At 43.5% G+C, this 19,557-nt stretch overlaps 1 protein-coding gene across 1 annotated transcript in view; it reads left to right on the top strand.

Moving 5' to 3' along the window:
- The window catches only part of PIWIL4 (piwi like RNA-mediated gene silencing 4), a 424,835-nt gene that overhangs the window by 338,167 nt on the left and 67,111 nt on the right, over positions 1 to 19,557 (top strand). Inside the window, exon 17 of the mRNA XM_069202421.1 lies at positions 14,713 to 14,866. Within this exon, the coding sequence (XP_069058522.1) occupies positions 14,713 to 14,866 (154 nt within the window). The remainder of the gene's footprint in view (positions 1 to 14,712; positions 14,867 to 19,557) is intronic.

Genomic DNA, 19,557 nt, shown 5'->3' with positions numbered 1-19,557 from the left:
CACAACCAAATTCGCCTAATAGCACAATTTATACCAGGGATCCAAAATCAACTCGCAGACAATCTCTCTCGAGATCACCAACAGGTCCACGAATGGAAAATTCACCCCCAAATTCTGAACACTTATTTCAAACTCTGGGGAACACCTCAGATAGACTTGTTTGCGACAAGGGAGAACGCAAAATGCCAAAACTTCGCATCCAGATACCCACACAAACAGTCCCAAGGCAATGCCCTATGGATGAACTGGTCAGGGATATTTGCTTACGCTTTTCCTCCTCTCCCTCTCCTTCCTTACCTGGTAAACAAACTCAGTCAAAACAAACTCAAACTCATATTGATAGCACCAACTTGGGCAAGGCAACCCTGGTACACAACGCTGCTAGACCTATCAGTAGTACCCTGCATCAAATTGCCCAACAGGCCAAATCTGTTGACACAGCACAACCAAAAGATCAGACACCCAGATCCAGCATCGCTGAATCTAGCAATCTGGCTCCTGAAATCCTAGAATTCGGGCACTTACAACTTACCCAAGAATGTATGGAAGTCATAAAACAAGCCAGAAGGCCATCCACCAGGCACTGCTATGCAAGTAAATGGAAGAGGTTTGTTTGCTACTGCCATATTAATCAAATACAACCATTACACACAACTCCAGAACATGTAGTGGGTTACTTGCTTCACTTACAAAAATCTAACCTGGCTTTCTCTTCCATTAAAATGCACCTTGCAGCAATATCTGCATACCTGCAGACTACCTATTCAACTTCCCTATATAAGATACCAGTCATTAAAGCATTCATGGAGGGCCTTAGGAGAATTATACCACCAAGAACACCACCTGTTCCTTCATGGAACCTAAATGTTGTCCTAACTAGACTTATGGGTCCACCTTTTGAACCCATGCACTCCTGCGACATACAGTTCCTAACCTGGAAGGTGGCATTTCTCATCGCCATTACTTCCCTAAGAAGAGTAAGCGAGATTCAGGCATTTACAATACAGGAACCTTTTATACAACTACACAAGAATAAGGTCGTCCTAAGGACCAATCCTAAATTTTTGCCAAAGGTTATTTCACCGTTCCATCTAAATCAAACAGTGGAACTTCCAGTGTTCTTTCCACAGCCAGATACCGTAGCTGAAAGGGCACTACATACATTAGATGTCTAAAGAGCATTGATGTATTACATTGACAGAACAAAAAACATCAGAAAGACTAAACAACTATTTATTGCATTTCAAAAACCTCATGCAGGAAACCCAATATCAAAACAAGGTATAGCCAGATGGATAGTTAAATGCATCCAAATCTGCTACCTTAAAGCTAAACGACAGCTGCCCATTACACCAAGGGCACACTCAACCAGAAAGAAGGGTGCTACCATGGCCTTTCTAGGAAACATCCCAATGCAAGAAATATGTAAGGCAGCCACATGGTCTACGCCTCACACATTCACCAAGCACTACTGTGTAGACGTGTTATCCGCACAACAAGCCACAGTAGGTCAAGCCGTATTAAGAACATTATTTCAGACTACTTCCACTCCTACAGGCTGAGCCACCGCTTTTGGGGAGATAACTGCTTACTAGTCTATGCAAAACATGCGTATCTACAGCGACAGATGCCATCGAACTGAAAATGTCACTTACCCAGTGTACATCTGTTCGTGGCATCAGTCGCAGTAGATTCGCATGTGCCCACCCGCCTCCCCGGGAGCCTGTAGCAGTTTGGAAGTTACCTTCAATTATTTATGTATGTATCATCTCAACCTTAAATAGGTGCATACTTAGTCACTCCATTGCATGGGCACTATTACTACAATTCAACTTCTACCTCACCCTCTGCGGGGAAAAACAATCAAAGATGGAGTCGACGCCCATGCGCAATGGAGACAAAAGGAGGAGTCACTCGGTCCCGTGACTCGAAAGACTTCTTCGAAGAAAAACAACTTGTAACACTCCGGCCCAACACCAGATGGCGAGCTATTGCAAAACATGCGAATCTACTGCGACTGATGCCAAGAACAGATGTACACTGGGTAAGTGACATTTTCATTATGACATCTCAGATGATATAATTTGTGAGAGCTCAGTGCATGGAGAAGGTGTGTTATGGTTAATGTAGTGTGACGAGTGAGATATGGAGATGTGTGACATAGTAATTTGAAGGTGGTGTGTAACTTATAAATTTAAATTATAACTATAAATTTAGATTTTCTAATTTTTTCTAATTTGTATGGAAAAAATAAAGGAGGTCATTATAACCCCGGCGGTCGGTGGTAATGTGGTGGTGGTACCACCAGCCTGTTGGCTGTACATACTGCCACATTATGACATTAGCGGGTTGGCTGAAGCCAACCCACCAATGTACCACTCCGACCGCCATGGCGGTAGCAGCTGCTGGGCTGGAGATAAGAATCTCCAGCCCGGCAGTCGCTATTATACTACCTCAGGCATTTTGACCCTGCCTACAACCGTGGCAGTAGGCCCTATCAGTGACTGTGAATTCCTTCCCTGTCACTGATGTCACTGATAGGAGGCCCCCTCCCCCCTGACACCCCCCACCCCCCCTTCCATCCACACTTCCCCCTTCCAATCCCCTACCCCCCTATACACACACACGCAGACGCACCACGCATACACACACTCATTAACAAAGGCATACATGCATGCATCCATTCATTCATGCGGACATCCACACCACATTCACAGACACGCATTCACATATCCGTACTTACATGCATTCTCACACATGCATACACGTGCACTCTCACACAACGCTACACATACATTCGCATTCATGCACACACACACACTCATGCACACACACACACGCACAACACCCCCCTCCTCCCTCCCCTGTCGGAAACCCGACTTACCTGGATCCAGGAGGTCTTTTGGCAAGGGACGGGACAGGGCGCTGCTACCGCCAGCAGTGCCCGCCAGCGGAACACTGCCAGGCCGTATTATTTTTCATAATACGGCTGGCAGCGGTCTACTGCTGTGGCGCTGCTGGTGGTAGGAGTGCCACCTTAACACCATACGCCAGCATAGCCACAGCCGGATTTCTGCCCTTCTTGTGGCAGGAATCCAGCTGTGGTCATTATTCGGCGGACGGCTGTTAGCCGCGGCAACGGTCTTTTGGCGGCCACATTATGTGTGTGTGTGCGAAGTTTTATATTGTAAACCTATACTTATCTGTTCGGTGGCATGTGTAGCTGCAGATACACATGCTTTGCATAGTCCGCCGTCTGGTGTTGGGTCGGAGTGTTACAAGTTGTTTTTCTTCGAAGAAGTCTTTTCGAGTCACGAGACCGAGGGACTCCTCCTCCTTTGGTTCCATTGCGCATGGGCGTCGACTCCATCTTAGATTGTTTTTTTTCCGCCATCGGGTTCGGACGTGTTCCTTTGACGCTCCATGTTTCGGGTCGGAAGGATAGTCAGAATCAACGGAAAATTCGTCGGTATTGTTTCGTTCGGTATCGAGTTAGATTTGAGTCGACACCGAATCCAGAAGAGCTCCGGTAGCCCTTCGGGGTAATTTCGATCCCCGTCGGGGCCTGGTCGGCCCGACCGCGTGCAACATCGAGACTGATGGAACGGACCCCGTTCCGATTCTGTCCTAAATGCCACAGTGAATACCCCTATACAGACCAACATTTGGTCTGTAACTTGTGCCTGTCACCCGAGCACAAAGAAGAGACGTGTGAGGCCTGTCGAGCATTTCGGTCGAGAAAAACGCTCCGAGACCGAAGAGCCAGAAGGTTACAGATGGCGTCCACGCCGACAGGACAACGAAGGTTCGAGGAAGAGGGAGAAGAAGAAGCATTCTCCATTCACGAATCGGACTCTGAAGAATTCGACGTAGAGGAAACCGTAAGACGTCGAAACAAACATCACAGGGAAAAACAGACAAAGCCCAGGGGACGCCACTGCCAACAGGCCATGGCTCAACCCATAAAGTAGGTGACCGTCCATCGGCACCGAAGAAGGGCGAGACGGTGCCGAGATCGTCCGACTCAGGTCGAGGCACGCAGCAATCTCGGGACCGAGAAAGTGCCGCAGAAAGGGTCGACACCGAGATAGCGGCACCGAAGCTGCTCGGCACAGAGACAGCGGCACCGAAGCTGCTCGGCACAGAGATAGTGGCACCGAAGATGGTCGACACCGAGAGGGTGCGACGCCGAAAAAGAGGAAAATCTCGTCGGAGCCGAAAATAACAAAAGGCACGGTTTCGGTGCCAAAACGCCCAGCAACCGAACCGAGAGCCAGTTCCTATTCAGAGGAACAATCACTGTCCTCCCAACTACAAAGACACCGATTTGAGGAGGAACTAAAAGAAACAGACGTAGATCACACGCAAAAGCGGATCTTTATACAAAGTGGGACAGGGAAGATCAGCACACTTCCCCCAATCAGAAGGAAAAGAAAACTAGAGTTCCAAAGCCAAGACAAGACACCACAAGCAAAAGTGGTAAAGAAGGTAACTCCACCACCCTCTCCACCACCGACAACTCATATATCACCGGCACAGACTCCGCCACAATCACCAGCTCATACCACCATGAGCCAAGATGATCAGGACGCATGGGATCTCTATGACGCTCCAGTATCAGACAATAGCCCTGAGTCGTACCCCACTAAGCCCTCACCGCCTGAGGACAGTACGGCATATGCACAGGTGGTAGCTAGGGAAGCAGAGTTTCATAATGTATCACTGCACTCAGAGCCTATCGAGGATGACTTCCTCTTTAACACCCTGTCATCCACCCATAGCAATTATCAAAGCCTTCCTATGCTCCCGGGGATGCTAAGGCACGCTAAACAAATTTTTAAGGAGCCAGTGAAAAGCAGAGCAATAACTCCAAGGGTGGAGAAGAAATACAAGGCACCGCCCACAGACCCTGCTTTTATTACATCACAACTGACACCAGATTCAGTTGTCGTAGGAGCAGCTCGTAAAAGAGCCAACTCACACACATCAGGCGACGCACCACCTCCTGACAAGGAGAGCCGCAAGTTTGATGCAGCGGGGAAAAGGGTTGCAGCACAAGCTGCAAATCAATGGCGCATCGCCAACTCGCAGGCACTCCTAGCGCGATATGACAGAGCTCATTGGGATGAGATGCAGCATCTCATCGAGCACCTCCCCAAAGAATTCCAGAAACGGGCAAAACAAATGGTTGAAGAGGGACAGAACATTTCAAACAACCAAATCCGTTCTTCTATGGATGCAGCAGATACAGCTGCAAGAACAATAAATACTGCTGTAACAATAAGGAGGCACGCATGGCTGCGCACATCCGGCTTCAAACCCGAGATACAGCAGGCAGTGCTTAATATGCCGTTCAATGAACAACAATTGTTTGGCCCAGAAGTGGACACTGCAATTGAAAAATTAAAGAAGGACACTGATACAGCTAAAGCCATGGGCGCACTCTATTCCCCGCAGGGCAGAGGCACATTTGGCACATTTCGTAAAACCACTTTCAGAGGAGGGTTTCGAGGTCAAGCCACACAAGCCAGCACCTCACAAACAACACCGCCTACCTACCAGGGACAATACCAAAGGGGAGGCTTTCGAGGCCAATACAAAGGGGGCCAATTCCCAAGAAAACGGGGAAAATTTCAAGGTCCAAAAGCCCCTCAAAACAAGCAGTGACTCACAGGTCACTCAACCCCTTCACACAACACCAGTGGGGGGAAGACTAAGCCAGTTCTACAAATCTTGGGAGGAAATAACAACAGACACTTGGGTCTTAGCAATTATCCAACATGCCTATTGCATAGAATTTCTCCAACTCCCTCCAAACTTCCCACCGAAAACACACAATATGTCAAAACAGCATTTAGACCTTCTAGGACTAGAAGTTCAGGCATTACTGCAAAAAGACGCAATAGAATTAGTACCAGGTCCACAAAAGAACACAGGAGTTTACTCACTGTACTTTCTAATACCCAAAAAAGACAAAACTCTAAGACCAATATTAGATCTCAGAACACTAAACACCTACATCAAATCAGACCACTTTCACATGGTAACATTACAGGACGTAATCCCACTGCTGAAACAGCAAGACTACATGACAACATAAGATCTAAAAGATGCGTATTTCCATATACCGATACATCGCTCGCACAGGAAATACCTAAGGTTCGTATTCAAAGGAATACACTACCAATTCAAGGTGTTGCCATTCGGAATAACAACAGCGCCAAGAGTCTTTACAAAGTGTCTAGCAGTAGTAGCTGCACACATCAGGAGGCAGCAAATACAAGTGTTCCCGTACCTAGACGATTGGCTAATCAAGACCAACTCGTTAACAAAGTGTTCACACCACACAGATTATGTTATACAAAACCTTTACAAGCTGGGTTTCTCCATCAACTATGCAAAGTCACACCTTGTGCTGTGTCAAACACAGCAATACTTAGGAGCGACAATCAACACAACAAAAGGGATAGCCACTCCAAGTCCACAAAGGGTTCAAAATTTTCACAAGGTGATACAAGCCATGTATCCAAATCAAAAGATACATGCAAAAATGGTATTAAAACTCCTAGGCATGATGTCCTCATGCATAGCCATTGTCCCAAACGCAAGATTGCACATGCGGCCCTTACAACAGTGCCTAGCATCACAATGGTCACATGCACAGGGTCAACTTCTAGATCTGGTGTTGATAGACCGCCAAACATACATCTCGCTTCTATGGTGGAACAGTACAAATTTAAACAAAGGGCGGCCTTTCCAAGACCCAGTGCCACAATATGTGATAACAACAGATGCTTCCATGACAGGGTGGGGAGCACACCTCAAGCAACACAGCATCCAAGGACAATGGGACGTACATCAAAGAAAGTTTCATAAAAATCACCTAGAACTGTTAGCAGTATTTCTAGCATTGAAAGCATTCCAACCCATGATAACTCACAAATACATTCTTGTCAAAACAGACAACATGACGACAATGTATTATTTAAACAAACGGGGGGACACACTCGACACAGTTGTGTCTCCTAACACAAAAAATATGGCATTGGGCAATTCACAACCACATTCGAATAATAGCACAATTTATTCCAGGGATACAGAACCAGCTAGCAGACGATCTCTCTCGGGATCACCAACAGGTCCACGAATGGGAAATTCACCCCCAAATCCTGAACAATTACTTCCAAATTTGGGGAACACCGCAAATAGATCTATTTGCAACAAAAGAAAACGCAAAATGCCAAAACTGCGCATCCAGGTACCCACACCGGCAATCCCAAGGCAATGCTCTATGGATGAATTGGTCAGGGATATTTGCGTACGCTTTTCCCCCTCTCCCTCTCCTTCCATATCTAGTAAACAGATTGAGTCAAAACAAACTCAAACTCATACTGATAGCACCAACATGGGCAAGACAACCTTGGTATACCACACTACTAGACCTGTCAGTAGTACCTCATGTCAAACTACCCAACAAGCCAGATCTGTTAACACAACACAAACAACAGATCAGGCATCCAAACCCTGCATCGCTGAATCTATCGATTTGGCTCCTGAAATCCTAGAATTTGGACACTTAGGACTCACTCAAGAGTGTATGGAGGTCATAAAACAAGCTAGAAAACCTTCCACTAGACACTGCTATGCAAGTAAATGGAAAAGATTTGTTTGTTACTGTCATAATAATCAAATTCAACCATTGCATGCATCTCCAAAAGATGTAGTAGGGTATTTACTACATTTGCAAAAGTCAAATCTAGCTTTCTCTTCCATAAAGATTCATCTCGCAGCAATATCTGCATACCTACAAATTACTCATTCAACTTCCCTATTTAGAATACCTGTCATAAAAGCGTTTATGGAAGGACTAAAAAGAATTATACCACCAAGGACACCACCTGTTCCTTCATGGAACCTCAATATTGTCTTAACAAGACTCATGGGCCCACCTTTCGAACCCATGCATTCTTGCGAAATGCAATACCTAACGTGGAAAGTTGCATTTCTCGTTGCCATTACATCTCTAAGGAGAGTAAGTGAAATTCAGGCGTTTACTATACAAGAACCATTTATTCAAATACACAAAAATAAGGTAGTTCTAAGAACCAACCCAAAATTCTTACCAAAAGTTATCTCACCGTTCCACTTAAATCAAACAGTAGAGTTACCAGTGTTCTTCCCACAGCCAGACTCCGTAGCTGAAAGAGCACTACATACATTAGACATCAAAAGAGCACTTATGTACTACATTGACAGAACAAAACTAATTAGGAAAACAAAACAACTATTTATTGCATTTCAAAAACCTCATACAGGAAATCCAATATCAAAACAAGGTATAGCCAGGTGGATAGTTAGGTGCATCCAAACCTGCTATCTTAAAGCAAAAAGAGAGCTGCCTATTACACCAAAGGCACACTCAACCAGAAAGAAAGGTGCTACCATGGCCTTTCTAGGAAATATTCCAATGAACGAAATATGTAAGGCAGCAACATGGTCTACGCCTCACACATTTACTAAGCACTACTGTGTAGACGTGTTATCCGCACAACAAGCCACAGTAGGTCAAGCTGTACTAAGAACTTTATTTCAAACTACTTCCACTCCTACAGGCTGAACCACCGCTTTTGGCGAGATAACTGCTTACTAGTCTATGCAAAGCATGTGTATCTGCAGCTACACATGCCACCGAACGGAAAATGTCACTTACCCAGTGTACATCTGTTCGTGGCATTAGTCGCTGCAGATTCACATGCGCCCACCCGCCTCCCCGGGAGCCTGTAGCCGTTTGGAAGTAATCTTCAACATTTGTACATTTGTAAATATATTATTTTAATCTTCATTTTGTACATACTTATTCATTCCATTGCATGGGCGCTATTACTAGCATACACAACTCCTACCTCACCCTCTGCGGGGAAAACAATCTAAGATGGAGTCGACGCCCATGCGCAATGGAACCAAAGGAGGAGGAGTCCCTCGGTCTCGTGACTCGAAAAGACTTCTTCGAAGAAAAACAACTTGTAACACTCCGACCCAACACCAGACGGCGGACTATGCAAAGCATGTGAATCTGCAGCGACTAATGCCACGAACAGATGTACAACTGGGTAAGTGACATTTTCCTTACAATGCTTTGGTAGTCAATATCACAGCCATGATATTTTGGCACATTGATTCTTAAATGTTGATATTCCGGTAGTAAATCTGTGAGTCCGTTAGGATGTCCAGCTACTTTCGTGGTGTGGCATGCACCAAAAATGCAGTCTTGAGTGTGCTGTGTGCACAGTTGTCCTCTGACCATGAACAGCCTCCCATAAGACCTGGGCGCAGATGTGACACGTGATGGAGCATTTCGGTATGCTCTAAACAGGTTGACAAATCTTTTCAACCTAGCAGGGGGTAAAGGTTGTACATCAATCAACATTTAATTTACAGTATGATCAATCTGTCACATAATGAAAACTCAACTCTGAAATAAAGTATAAGGGGTTTATTACAAAATAATACTCAGGTTAATGTAAACAGTTCTCAAAAACAAACTATAAAGGCACATTAACACCATTGGATGCCCACACCTCTGGAAGAAGCGCAATCTAGTGAACATTAAACAAACTAAGCACTCAATCACTGCTATACAAAATAACAATAGCAACACCTGGTGTTCAGAAAATAGGCATTGAGCAACTTGTCTAAACATTAGTACAAATTTGAATAATCTAAATAGCTAGCTAAAGCAAAAGGAATCTTCTAAAATCAGCATGTCACTAATTGGTGTTATCTGGGCTACAAAACATGTTGGCAAAATGTAAAAAGGAAATAAAGAACAAAAAGAAGCTTGAAAAATTATACCTGGGGCAAAACAAAGCTAACTAAGGTTGGCAAAAGTGAGTAAAAAGGGAAGGTGTCACATTTTATGAGAATGGGCCTAGCAGACCTAAAATGGCTTCAACTAAAGCAGAATTAAAATGGCACACTTTACTCAGATTTATCAAAACACATAAATCTTTTCAATTATAAAATTATCAGTAAATAATTCTCATTTAAACTTCTTGTTACAGTAAATACAAAACAAAATAGCTTTGTTAATATATGTAAGTAAATATGTATGTAATGTAATGTATGTATGTAACCCAGGCCCTCATCACCAACAGACTCGACTACGGGAACGCCCTCTACTCAGGAACTACAAACAAGCTCCTGAGACGACTCCAACGCATCCAGAACGCCTCAGCCCGACTCATCCTCGATGTCCCCCGCCGCAGCCACATCATACTCCACCTGAGAGGCCTGCACTGGCTCCCAGTCAACAAAAAGATCACCTTCAAGCTCCTGATCCACGCACACAAAGCACTGCACAACACCGGACCCACCTACCTCAACAACCGACTCAGCTTCCACACCCCCACCGAAGCCTCTGCTCAACCAACCTCGCCCTCGCCACAGTCCCCCGCATCCGAAAAACAACCGCCGGCGGCAGATACTACTTCTACCTCGCCGCCAAGACCTGGAACACTCTCCCCACTATCCTACGACAGACCCAGGACCTGCTGGCCTTCAGAAGACTCCTCAAGACCTGGCTCTTCGACCAGTAGCACCCCCCTCCCCCCAGCGCCTTGAGACCCTCGCGGGTATGTAGCGCGCTTTACAAATGCAGTGATTGATTGATTGATTTGTAGAGCACGTTCTGGCTCAAACGGGCATCAAAGCGCTAATCAAAGGTGAGAGAAAGAAAACAGAAACATGGTGCCACTGTGAAGAAAAAGAGGCCAGGAAAATGGGTCAGAAATTAGCGCGGGAAAAGTCAAGTTTTAATCAGTTTTCGGAAGCTCAAATAATTAGATTCCTTCCCGATCTGGATGGGTAGAGCATTCCAATGTCTAGCTGTGGCTGCAGTGAAGGCTTTGTTCCCCCACTTGGCTTTGTAAGTACAGGGAACCTGAATCAGGAAAGCTTCAAGGGACTTTAAGTGACGCCTAGGTTTGTACAAGCGAAGGTAGGTGACCAAGCAATGAGGGTCAATACCGTGTACGACTTTATGAGTCAAGCATAGTATTTTAAAGGTCACCCGTTGAGCTACTGGGAGCCAGTACAGTTGATTGAGGCTGCCTGTAGCTGAGGCAGAGCGCAGAAGATTTAAAATGGATCTTGCCGCCATATTCTGAATCAGTTGAAGTTTTTTCTTGGAGACAGTGTTCAGGTTAGAAAGGAGGGCATTACAATAGTCAAGCATGGACGTGATCAAAGCCAGTGTGACAGTAACTTTACACTCCTATTGTAAATAGGGGAACAATTTTCTTGACATTTTAAAAATCCATAGACATTTCGAAACAGTATGGTTGGCTTTGGCTTTAAAGGATAAGTGATCATCAAAGATGATCCCTAAATTTCTGCTGGTGGTGGTGGGAACAGGGAGAGAGCCACACTCATCGGGCCACCAACGAGAATTCCATCGCTCAATCCCAGATCCAAAACATAGGATTTCAGTTTTTGCCCCATTTAATTTCAACCAATTGGTTCCCATCCAATTGTTAATAGCTAGCAAACAGTTGTTGCAGCGATCGCCGCCTCCTCCCAGTTCTCGTCCACTGGTATAATAAGCTGAGTATCATCAGCGTAGGACGTCGGCATAAATCCGAACGATCGTACTAGGTTGGCCAGGGGTGCCATATAAATATTAAACAGGGTAGGACTCAAAGAGGAGCCCTGAGGAACCCCACAAGGTAGAAGATAGGCTGCAGATCTGACTGGAGTCCATCTATCAGTCAGAAATGACTCCAGCAGCGTTAGTGCTTTGTCTCTCATGCCCGCCTGATATAGGCGAGTTAATAAAATTAGGGGTGAGATGGTGTCAAAAGCCGCTGATAGATCTAGTAAAATCAAAATAGTCCCTTGTCCATCATCCACCATCCTCCGTATAGAATCCGAAGATGTAATGAGAGCGGATTCGGTGCTGTGAAATGTTCTAAAACCATGTTGCGAAGGGTCAAATACACTCTTTGCCATTAGAAAAGCCATTAACTCCTTATTAATGTACTTTTCACAGATTTTAGCCAAAAAGGGGAGGAGAGCAATGGGGCGCAAATTGCTTAAGTCCAGGTGGTCACCGTTTGCCTTTTTCTTCAAAGGGGTGACCGTTGTTTCCTTGCGGGAGGCAGGATAACTTCGTGATGATAAGACCTCCTGAAAAACGGGGGCTATTGCACGAGTGAAAATTTCAGGGGCTAGTTGAAAGATGGACGGGGGACACGGGTCTAGAGGGGAACCTGACTTAATCTCAACAAATAGCTTTTGGATGCAATCTTGTGAGGGGAATGAAAAATGGGATAGAATCATGTTGCTGGTGTTTGGTTCTACATCAAACACAGTGGTCTGGTCTACATCCGTCAAAATAGACTGGGTTTTAATCTCCCCATGAGGGATAAAATTTAAATAAATATTTAGAATTTTGTTTTTAAAGTGTGTGGCAACTTTATCACAGAAACTTTGGGAAATTTCCAATTCAGGTGTAGAAGGGGAAGAGGATAGAGCCTTGACCACTTTAAAGAGCTCTCTGGGTACATTAGAAGCTTCCTTGATTATAGAAGTATAAAAATCTGATTTGGCTTTGAAGCATGCAATTTGATATGTTTAAAGTGCTATCTTCACTTTATCTTCCAATGCCGTTCCCGCTGACGGTATTTCCTCTGGAGAAGTTTAAGCTCCTTGGTATACCACGGTTGACTTGGTTTGTTAATTTTGCTGGTGATATGATGGGGAACTACATTTTTCAATATTAACCTATGATATTTTGTGCACACCTGTTATGAAATTAATAATCACTTCAAGTGTAACTGCTCTCTATTAATATCAGGATTAACATAAATTCATAGTCAATGGTTACATCTCAATTGATATGATTATTTCACACACATTTCAGTACTACACTACAGTGAATGCACCTTAATATGCATTCATATGCATTCACTAAGTGCACCACTTTACAATTAGACATTATAATGTCAATATGGTCACATATGGAGCAACTTTGTGACTTCAAAGGTAACAGCCAAATCTCTGCTGCACCACACATTTTTACAGATAGGAACTGTTCCACTAAATCCACCTATGCAGAGTGCTGAAAACAACTTTCTTAAACCTGTGCGAACTGCACATGAGATTCTTTCTTCTTCTTTCCTTACTTATTAAATATCTTCAGGCGCCACTGAAATGCATTTGTAAACTTTCAGTATCAGTAATTTACTATAGTTAGTACCAGTTTAACTGGGATCAGAGAGCCATCGAGGAATAATTGATTGCATTGTTAATGGCTAAATAAAGGAAGTGCATTGTGACATTTTTTTAAAGATCTCTTTAGTAGGATTTTCACAACATTTACTTTATATCTTGTACAAAAAACAACGAAGTGTGTCAACTGATGACATGTTTTATTACACATATGAACCAGATCTCTGCAGGATTGAGGGCACCATTAAGCATCATGGCACAAGATATAAGATGGAAAAAGCACAAAACAACCTAAACTTGGACTCCTTGCAGCGCCAACGTGCAGTAATCAATACATTTGCAGAATATTTTGAAACCTTTGCCTCATCATTGCCTCCCGTTTTTTGCAAAACTTAGAAAAGAGAATACCAACTAAGCCCCAATTAGCAGCCTAGCAAGGTGAAAAACCTGATGCACACATTCACAGCCCATTCCATGTTTAGGTCTCTGTGTCTACCGTAACCATCTATGTCCGCATTCTCTTGCATCTTTCACTGGGGCCAGTTACTCCACTGACTTGTATCCTCCGCTGCAATAGCTGCTATCTCTAATATTGTCCATCTCAGCAGTGCATGGTGCAAAAATATTAGTTCCACCTTTGTTACCCACTCCAGAGAGCCTAGGAAATGAGTCTGAGTTGTTTTACCCAAAAAGAAAAGAAACACCGTCCGACAAGGAAAAAGGAAAGCTGATGGTGAATTTGACAGAAGCTGAAATTATCATTAGACAAACTGTCTAATAAATCAGACATCACAAATTCCATCTTAAATTATGCACTCGCTGCTTTTGAATAAGTAGATTATTTTTTATGCACTTGTGCATAGCTGCCATGCTGGTTGTCCCTGCTCTTGATAAATATTGCTCACTGGTGTGTTGTACTTACGAGGTGCTATAAATACCTTCCTCCTCCACAATCCAAGCAGTGCAGTTATGGCCACTATCATGGCTGTGTTAAATTTCACACACATAGAACTTAACAAAATCTCAGTTGGCATCTCCAAACCAGTGGTCTGCTCACCATTTCATGAAATTAATGTTGTAATAGGCGAGATGATAAACGTGAATGATTTTACTTGTGTTTTCAGCTTCTACAGCCCAGTGTTTTCTAAATATTTGTTTATCTGAACTGCAATTTTAGCCATGTTTAGACCAATGCCTGCTGTTTATTAGCGTGGTCGTATGCGTTCACAGGTGGATACTTTTCATTAAGAAGTAAGTAGTTGATCATTGGTGTTTTTAGAATGAACATTTACCACAAACTGGCCTACTCCAATGATACAAATAACCAAAATTAAGAGCATTGAAGCACTTATATATGATTCACATTAGGTTGTCTTTCTTTTCTCCGATTTCCATAATGATTCCAACAGATAAAATGTATTTTATAAATCCTACATATCGATAAAATGTGTTTTAAAATCCTGCATATGTTCATTTTTACTGCAGGGGCAATCAAAAGGTGGCAAAAGTGCAACAATGATTTACCTGGTAGGATTGTAGTGTACCGTGATGGGGTAGGCGATGGTCAGCTAAGAATGGTGGTTGACTATGAAGTTCCACAACTTTTAAATAGTTTCCAAGAAACCAGCATTGAATACAGGTACTTTCCAAGCTTTTCCTTGCTCACACTTTATGTAATCACTCTCAAATACAGCTCCTTTGAATTACTAACTATTGAACAATGGCTGAAACACGTATGACCACTGTATTTTACAAAGTTGTTTTTCACAGGTTTGCAATGCAAAAATGAAAAGAAAAATACTTTGTTGTGTTTGGTATGCATTTTGTATCCATGGTGACTAGTAGACTTGGTCCGAGTTAGAGTTCCAAAGATTAAGGAGGGGGGCCCCAACTAGGAAGGATAGTTATTAATATCCGTTTTGCATGTTATTAATGCTGCTTGAAGAGGCTCTTCGGGTTTCCGGTGAATACACACAGACCCACATGTATATTCTATGTCTTTCCTCTCTATGGTTGAATGAAAGCTGCAGCTGAAAACAGGCAGCTAGTGTCCATGGCTCCTGCATCAACTGTAACGTGGGGACTGGCGGGAGATGCCAGCTTCCCCTTTAACCTCATCAACTATAAGTCACAGTAGAACTAAGCATCATAGTTACTCAATTCTGAAAGCGATTGCGTTGGTTTGCAATTTCTGCACATGCCCTGTCATTGTGGAATTGTCTCCATTTGGTCTGTGCTCCATATCTTTGCAGATTTTGACTTGCTCCTAGCCTCCTTCCGTGGATGATTGCCGTCATTGTACGATGATATGAGCAGCACACGCAGCTCATACTCCAATGCTGCAAGTGGAGGGATAGAAAACCCTGTTTTGCTTTTACTAGGAGCCACAAATGGTGTGAAGCACCACAAAGCTCACTGATGTATTTCAGCTACCTACCCTGGCACCTGCTTTCCTTGATGGGCAACTGGGATATGTGCCACTTGGCATGCAACTTGTTCTACAACTGTCAGCTGGTTACAGCAAGAACTAGCAAATGGATGGGAAATACCAGAAAACCTTGTATTCTCTTCTGCCTTAAAATTGAGTCCTTGCAATACAGCAATTCATATCAAAGTTAGTTTCCGCAGTCTAAGCACTTGATTCCCTAGAGAGATCATTCTTCCTCGACATCTTTTAATGTATAATGCCTCTTGGCAGACAGTTGTCTTTACGTTAACTTCCTCCTTTCATTTATACTTTGTCAATGTACGATTTCTCCTGCTAAATGTCAGTAATATTGAAGTGGTCCTATTCAGGAGGATTCCATGTCAACCAGAAAACCCTAAAGGCTAGGTCGCTATAACGGAGAGGATTTCCTAAAAAAATGGCACCTACTTTGTCCAGAGGAAGTTGCTATACATTGTTGCTTTAAATGGGCGTTGAAAACAGGTAAGTCCACCAACATTATTAAGTGTGTCAAATGTGCCACAGGAATAACTTTGCACAAACCAGAGTCAATCTGTTGTTGGAACCCTAGATTGTTAGTGGGACATACAGTGCTTGGCCAGCACACACTTGTCCCAAATAAGACAGACAAACTAATCAATCAAACTTTATTGTTGTTAGCCTGTTCCATAACAAGGCAAAACTATTTTAATGTAAACACACTTTTTGTATTTAAAAAATAGCTTTTGATATGCTATGTAAAATGACAATAAAAACAATATATTAGATGGACAGTAACTAGACTGTTGCCTCTACAGCTTTCTACAGCACTGGTGAAAAAGCAGCATAGTTACACTTTATTAATATACTGCCCCTAGCTTCTTTAACATGCCTCTATTGCTAATAGTGATATTCAACAGAGTGTACCTTTATTATTAGATTGTCACAGGTTGCCTGTAGCTTTCTCGCATCCGGATCCACAAGATGACCTCCAGGACACTGGGGAAAGAAAAACATCAGTTAACAGAGAAGGACAAAGCAACACACAAAGAAATAAGGCTTAATTGTTTTCCCTTCAGGATTTAAAGCCAAAAGAGGAAGAAATAGAAAGCGAGTAAGGACAATGAAGGACCCAAGGAAGAAGGATGCTCCAGAGGAAGGAACATTGCCCCCAGAGACCCACTGGCAGGACCAGGACTTGTTCCAGCATGGAAACGAGATGACAGAGGAAGAATAAGCTCTTCCTCTGTCGTCTCGTTGGCGATCCAGCAACCAAGGCATCAGGAGGATCAACTAACAGCGGCAGCATCTCCCGGAACCTGAATGGACTGGAGACAGGACCAGCTCTCGACAGGCTCCAGGGCAGGTGTGACTGGGCTCGGGTGGGTGCTCTGATACCAGAGTAGAGACCCAGGTTGGGCAGGGGTAAACTGAGTCCCTCAGCACCTCTCTAATTAACTGAAGGAAAATAAGAGGAAACATTTGTGACTGCAAGTTTGATTTGTTTTCAGCAAAATCAGTTTTATTTCTTTTTTACCCCATTATCCTCAGCAGAAACGGGAGGTCTAAAAGATGGATCCATTTTTTTTTTATGTTTAAAGGCCTACCTACATTCCTGGCAAAGTGAGACAGAACGGAAGAGTTGACCTAGAGCCCCTATATATATGAAAGAAGATTTAGTAAAAGAAGGAAAAGACAACAGAGGCAATAATATTGAATAAACATTTTCAAGCTGGCACGTCAATAATTTTCAGTTCTATTAAGGACTTGGAGGCAAGGAATATACTTCTCTTCCTTCACTACTGAAATTACAGCAGCCAATCATTTCACAGGAAAAACAACATAACGCAATAATACTAAGTTACCTATGAGGCACAACCCCATCATCATCCTCCACACCAACTAGGGCTCACCAACACCTATAAGACTGAGTAACACCATAGTCCTTCCTCATTCTTTGTATAGTGTAACACAAGTCCAATAGAACAATAACGTCCTGGCTCCAACAGGGATTCCAGGGAAACTCTGTCTTAACTGACTGTTACTGCTCCAGAACCATTCTACCGAACCTCACTTTCGGACCTTTCATCTTCAGTGCTGTTCATCAGAAACGTAATCCCATGGAAAATCTACAACAGTTTAGTGTCAGCACCTATTGCAAGAAAACAATTCGATTATAATATTCCCATCACAAATTACAGAATCACAGGGTGGGCAATTTATCATATAAACATCACAGTAACTGTCATGCAATACAGAAAGAAACATACTGCAGGTTGGAATAATCCACGTCTCCGAGTACTTAATAGAATTAAACATTCTTGACTCATCAGCTCATAAATGTTTTATTCTGTGTCAGGACCGGAGGCTTTGTTTTATGCTTGGTCGAATCTGTGCGATGTCTGTTAAAGCAACATCCAAAATTGGTTTAAGATAAAATATCTTAAATGTCAATTCGGATGACCAATTTTCCACCGCCATAATGTCCTCCGATCGAGAAGCCATTACTTATGCCTTAGACGCCATGACACTTCCAACAGGATGTGAACCAAACAGAGACACATCAATTACAGTCTCTAAAAGAAGTAATTTGATCCAGTGGGCCAAAGTTGCAGATGAAATTGGATGAAAAGGCTTCTACAGAGCAATAAGCAGATGATCCCTGGGATATTGTCAAAACTTCCAGGTACAGTCCTTGTAATCTATGAGGCACCAAATTAAATAGAGTTTATGAATGTCGAGAAATGCCGGGTGACTGACACAACCAGAGTTAGTCTTTGTTTGATTCGAAACTCAAAAGGTCACTACAGAGGGATACATGTCTGCACGATATGAGACGTAGGGCCTGATTACAACTTTGGCGGAGGGGATTAATCTGTCCCAAATGTGACGGATATCCTGCCTGCTGTATTATGAGTTCCATAGGATATAATGGACTCGTAATACGGCGGGCGGGATATCCGTCACATTTGGGACGGATTAACCCCCTCTGCCAAAGTGGTAATCAGACCTATAATATGAAAATTAGCTTGACCGAAAGCTGCTTCCTAGGAAGATCTTCATTTGCTGGTGAAGAGAATAAAAACCTGAGGACACCATCCATATCCCACAACACTGAATACCTAGGTCTGGGGGGACAAACCACTCAAACTCCTTCAAGGTGTTACAGACAAAAGGGGGCACCCCCACCGGCTCGTCTAGCTGAGGATATCCTGCAGAAATGGTGGAGCGAAAATTGATCAGTAAGCAAAGCCATCTGCTGCCAGCTGTGACAAACAAAAATGAACAATCATTTGCAAGTCAGGGTCAATTGAATCCACACTCCTTTGTAGTGTTTGTGGGTACCAAGACCCCATGATTGGTAGAGGAAGTAATTAGCTTGATCAGAAATACACCATCGTGTCCCAACACCCTCCAGGCCACGAGGGGCAAATGACCCTCTTAGAGCAATGGATGTGGAAAACCCACTAGGTCTGTGAGAAGGTCCTGGAAGGTTTTAATCTTCACCAGGAGATTGCAAGACAGTCCAACACCACCGAAAACCAGGGTTGAGCCTTCCATATTGGAGTGACAAGAACAACTCTGCTTTCTGATGCCTCACTGTGGCCAGAACCCTCTGAATCTTGGGGAATGGGGAAACACGTAATGTAGATTCCCCACCCAGGACTGCAGAAAATCATTTAATGTCACCACTAGTGGATCTGGTCTCCTGAAAAAGATCAGGAATCCTGCAGGAACCATGAGGTCCAATCTAAAACTGTCCAATCTGGAATATACTCCTCTGTCACTGCAATGCAAAGTTGGAGGGAATGATGCCAACAATCTAGAGCGAAAGCCTGCCAACTTGTTTGTGTACCTCACTGCAGCGATGTTAATTCGCAAAACAATACAGTATTCCATCTTGC

Source organism: Pleurodeles waltl, chromosome 8 (assembly GCF_031143425.1).
Source record: "Pleurodeles waltl isolate 20211129_DDA chromosome 8, aPleWal1.hap1.20221129, whole genome shotgun sequence".
Lineage (NCBI taxonomy): Eukaryota > Metazoa > Chordata > Amphibia > Caudata > Salamandridae > Pleurodeles > Pleurodeles waltl.
This window is presented reverse-complemented; position numbering and strand designations above follow the sequence as displayed.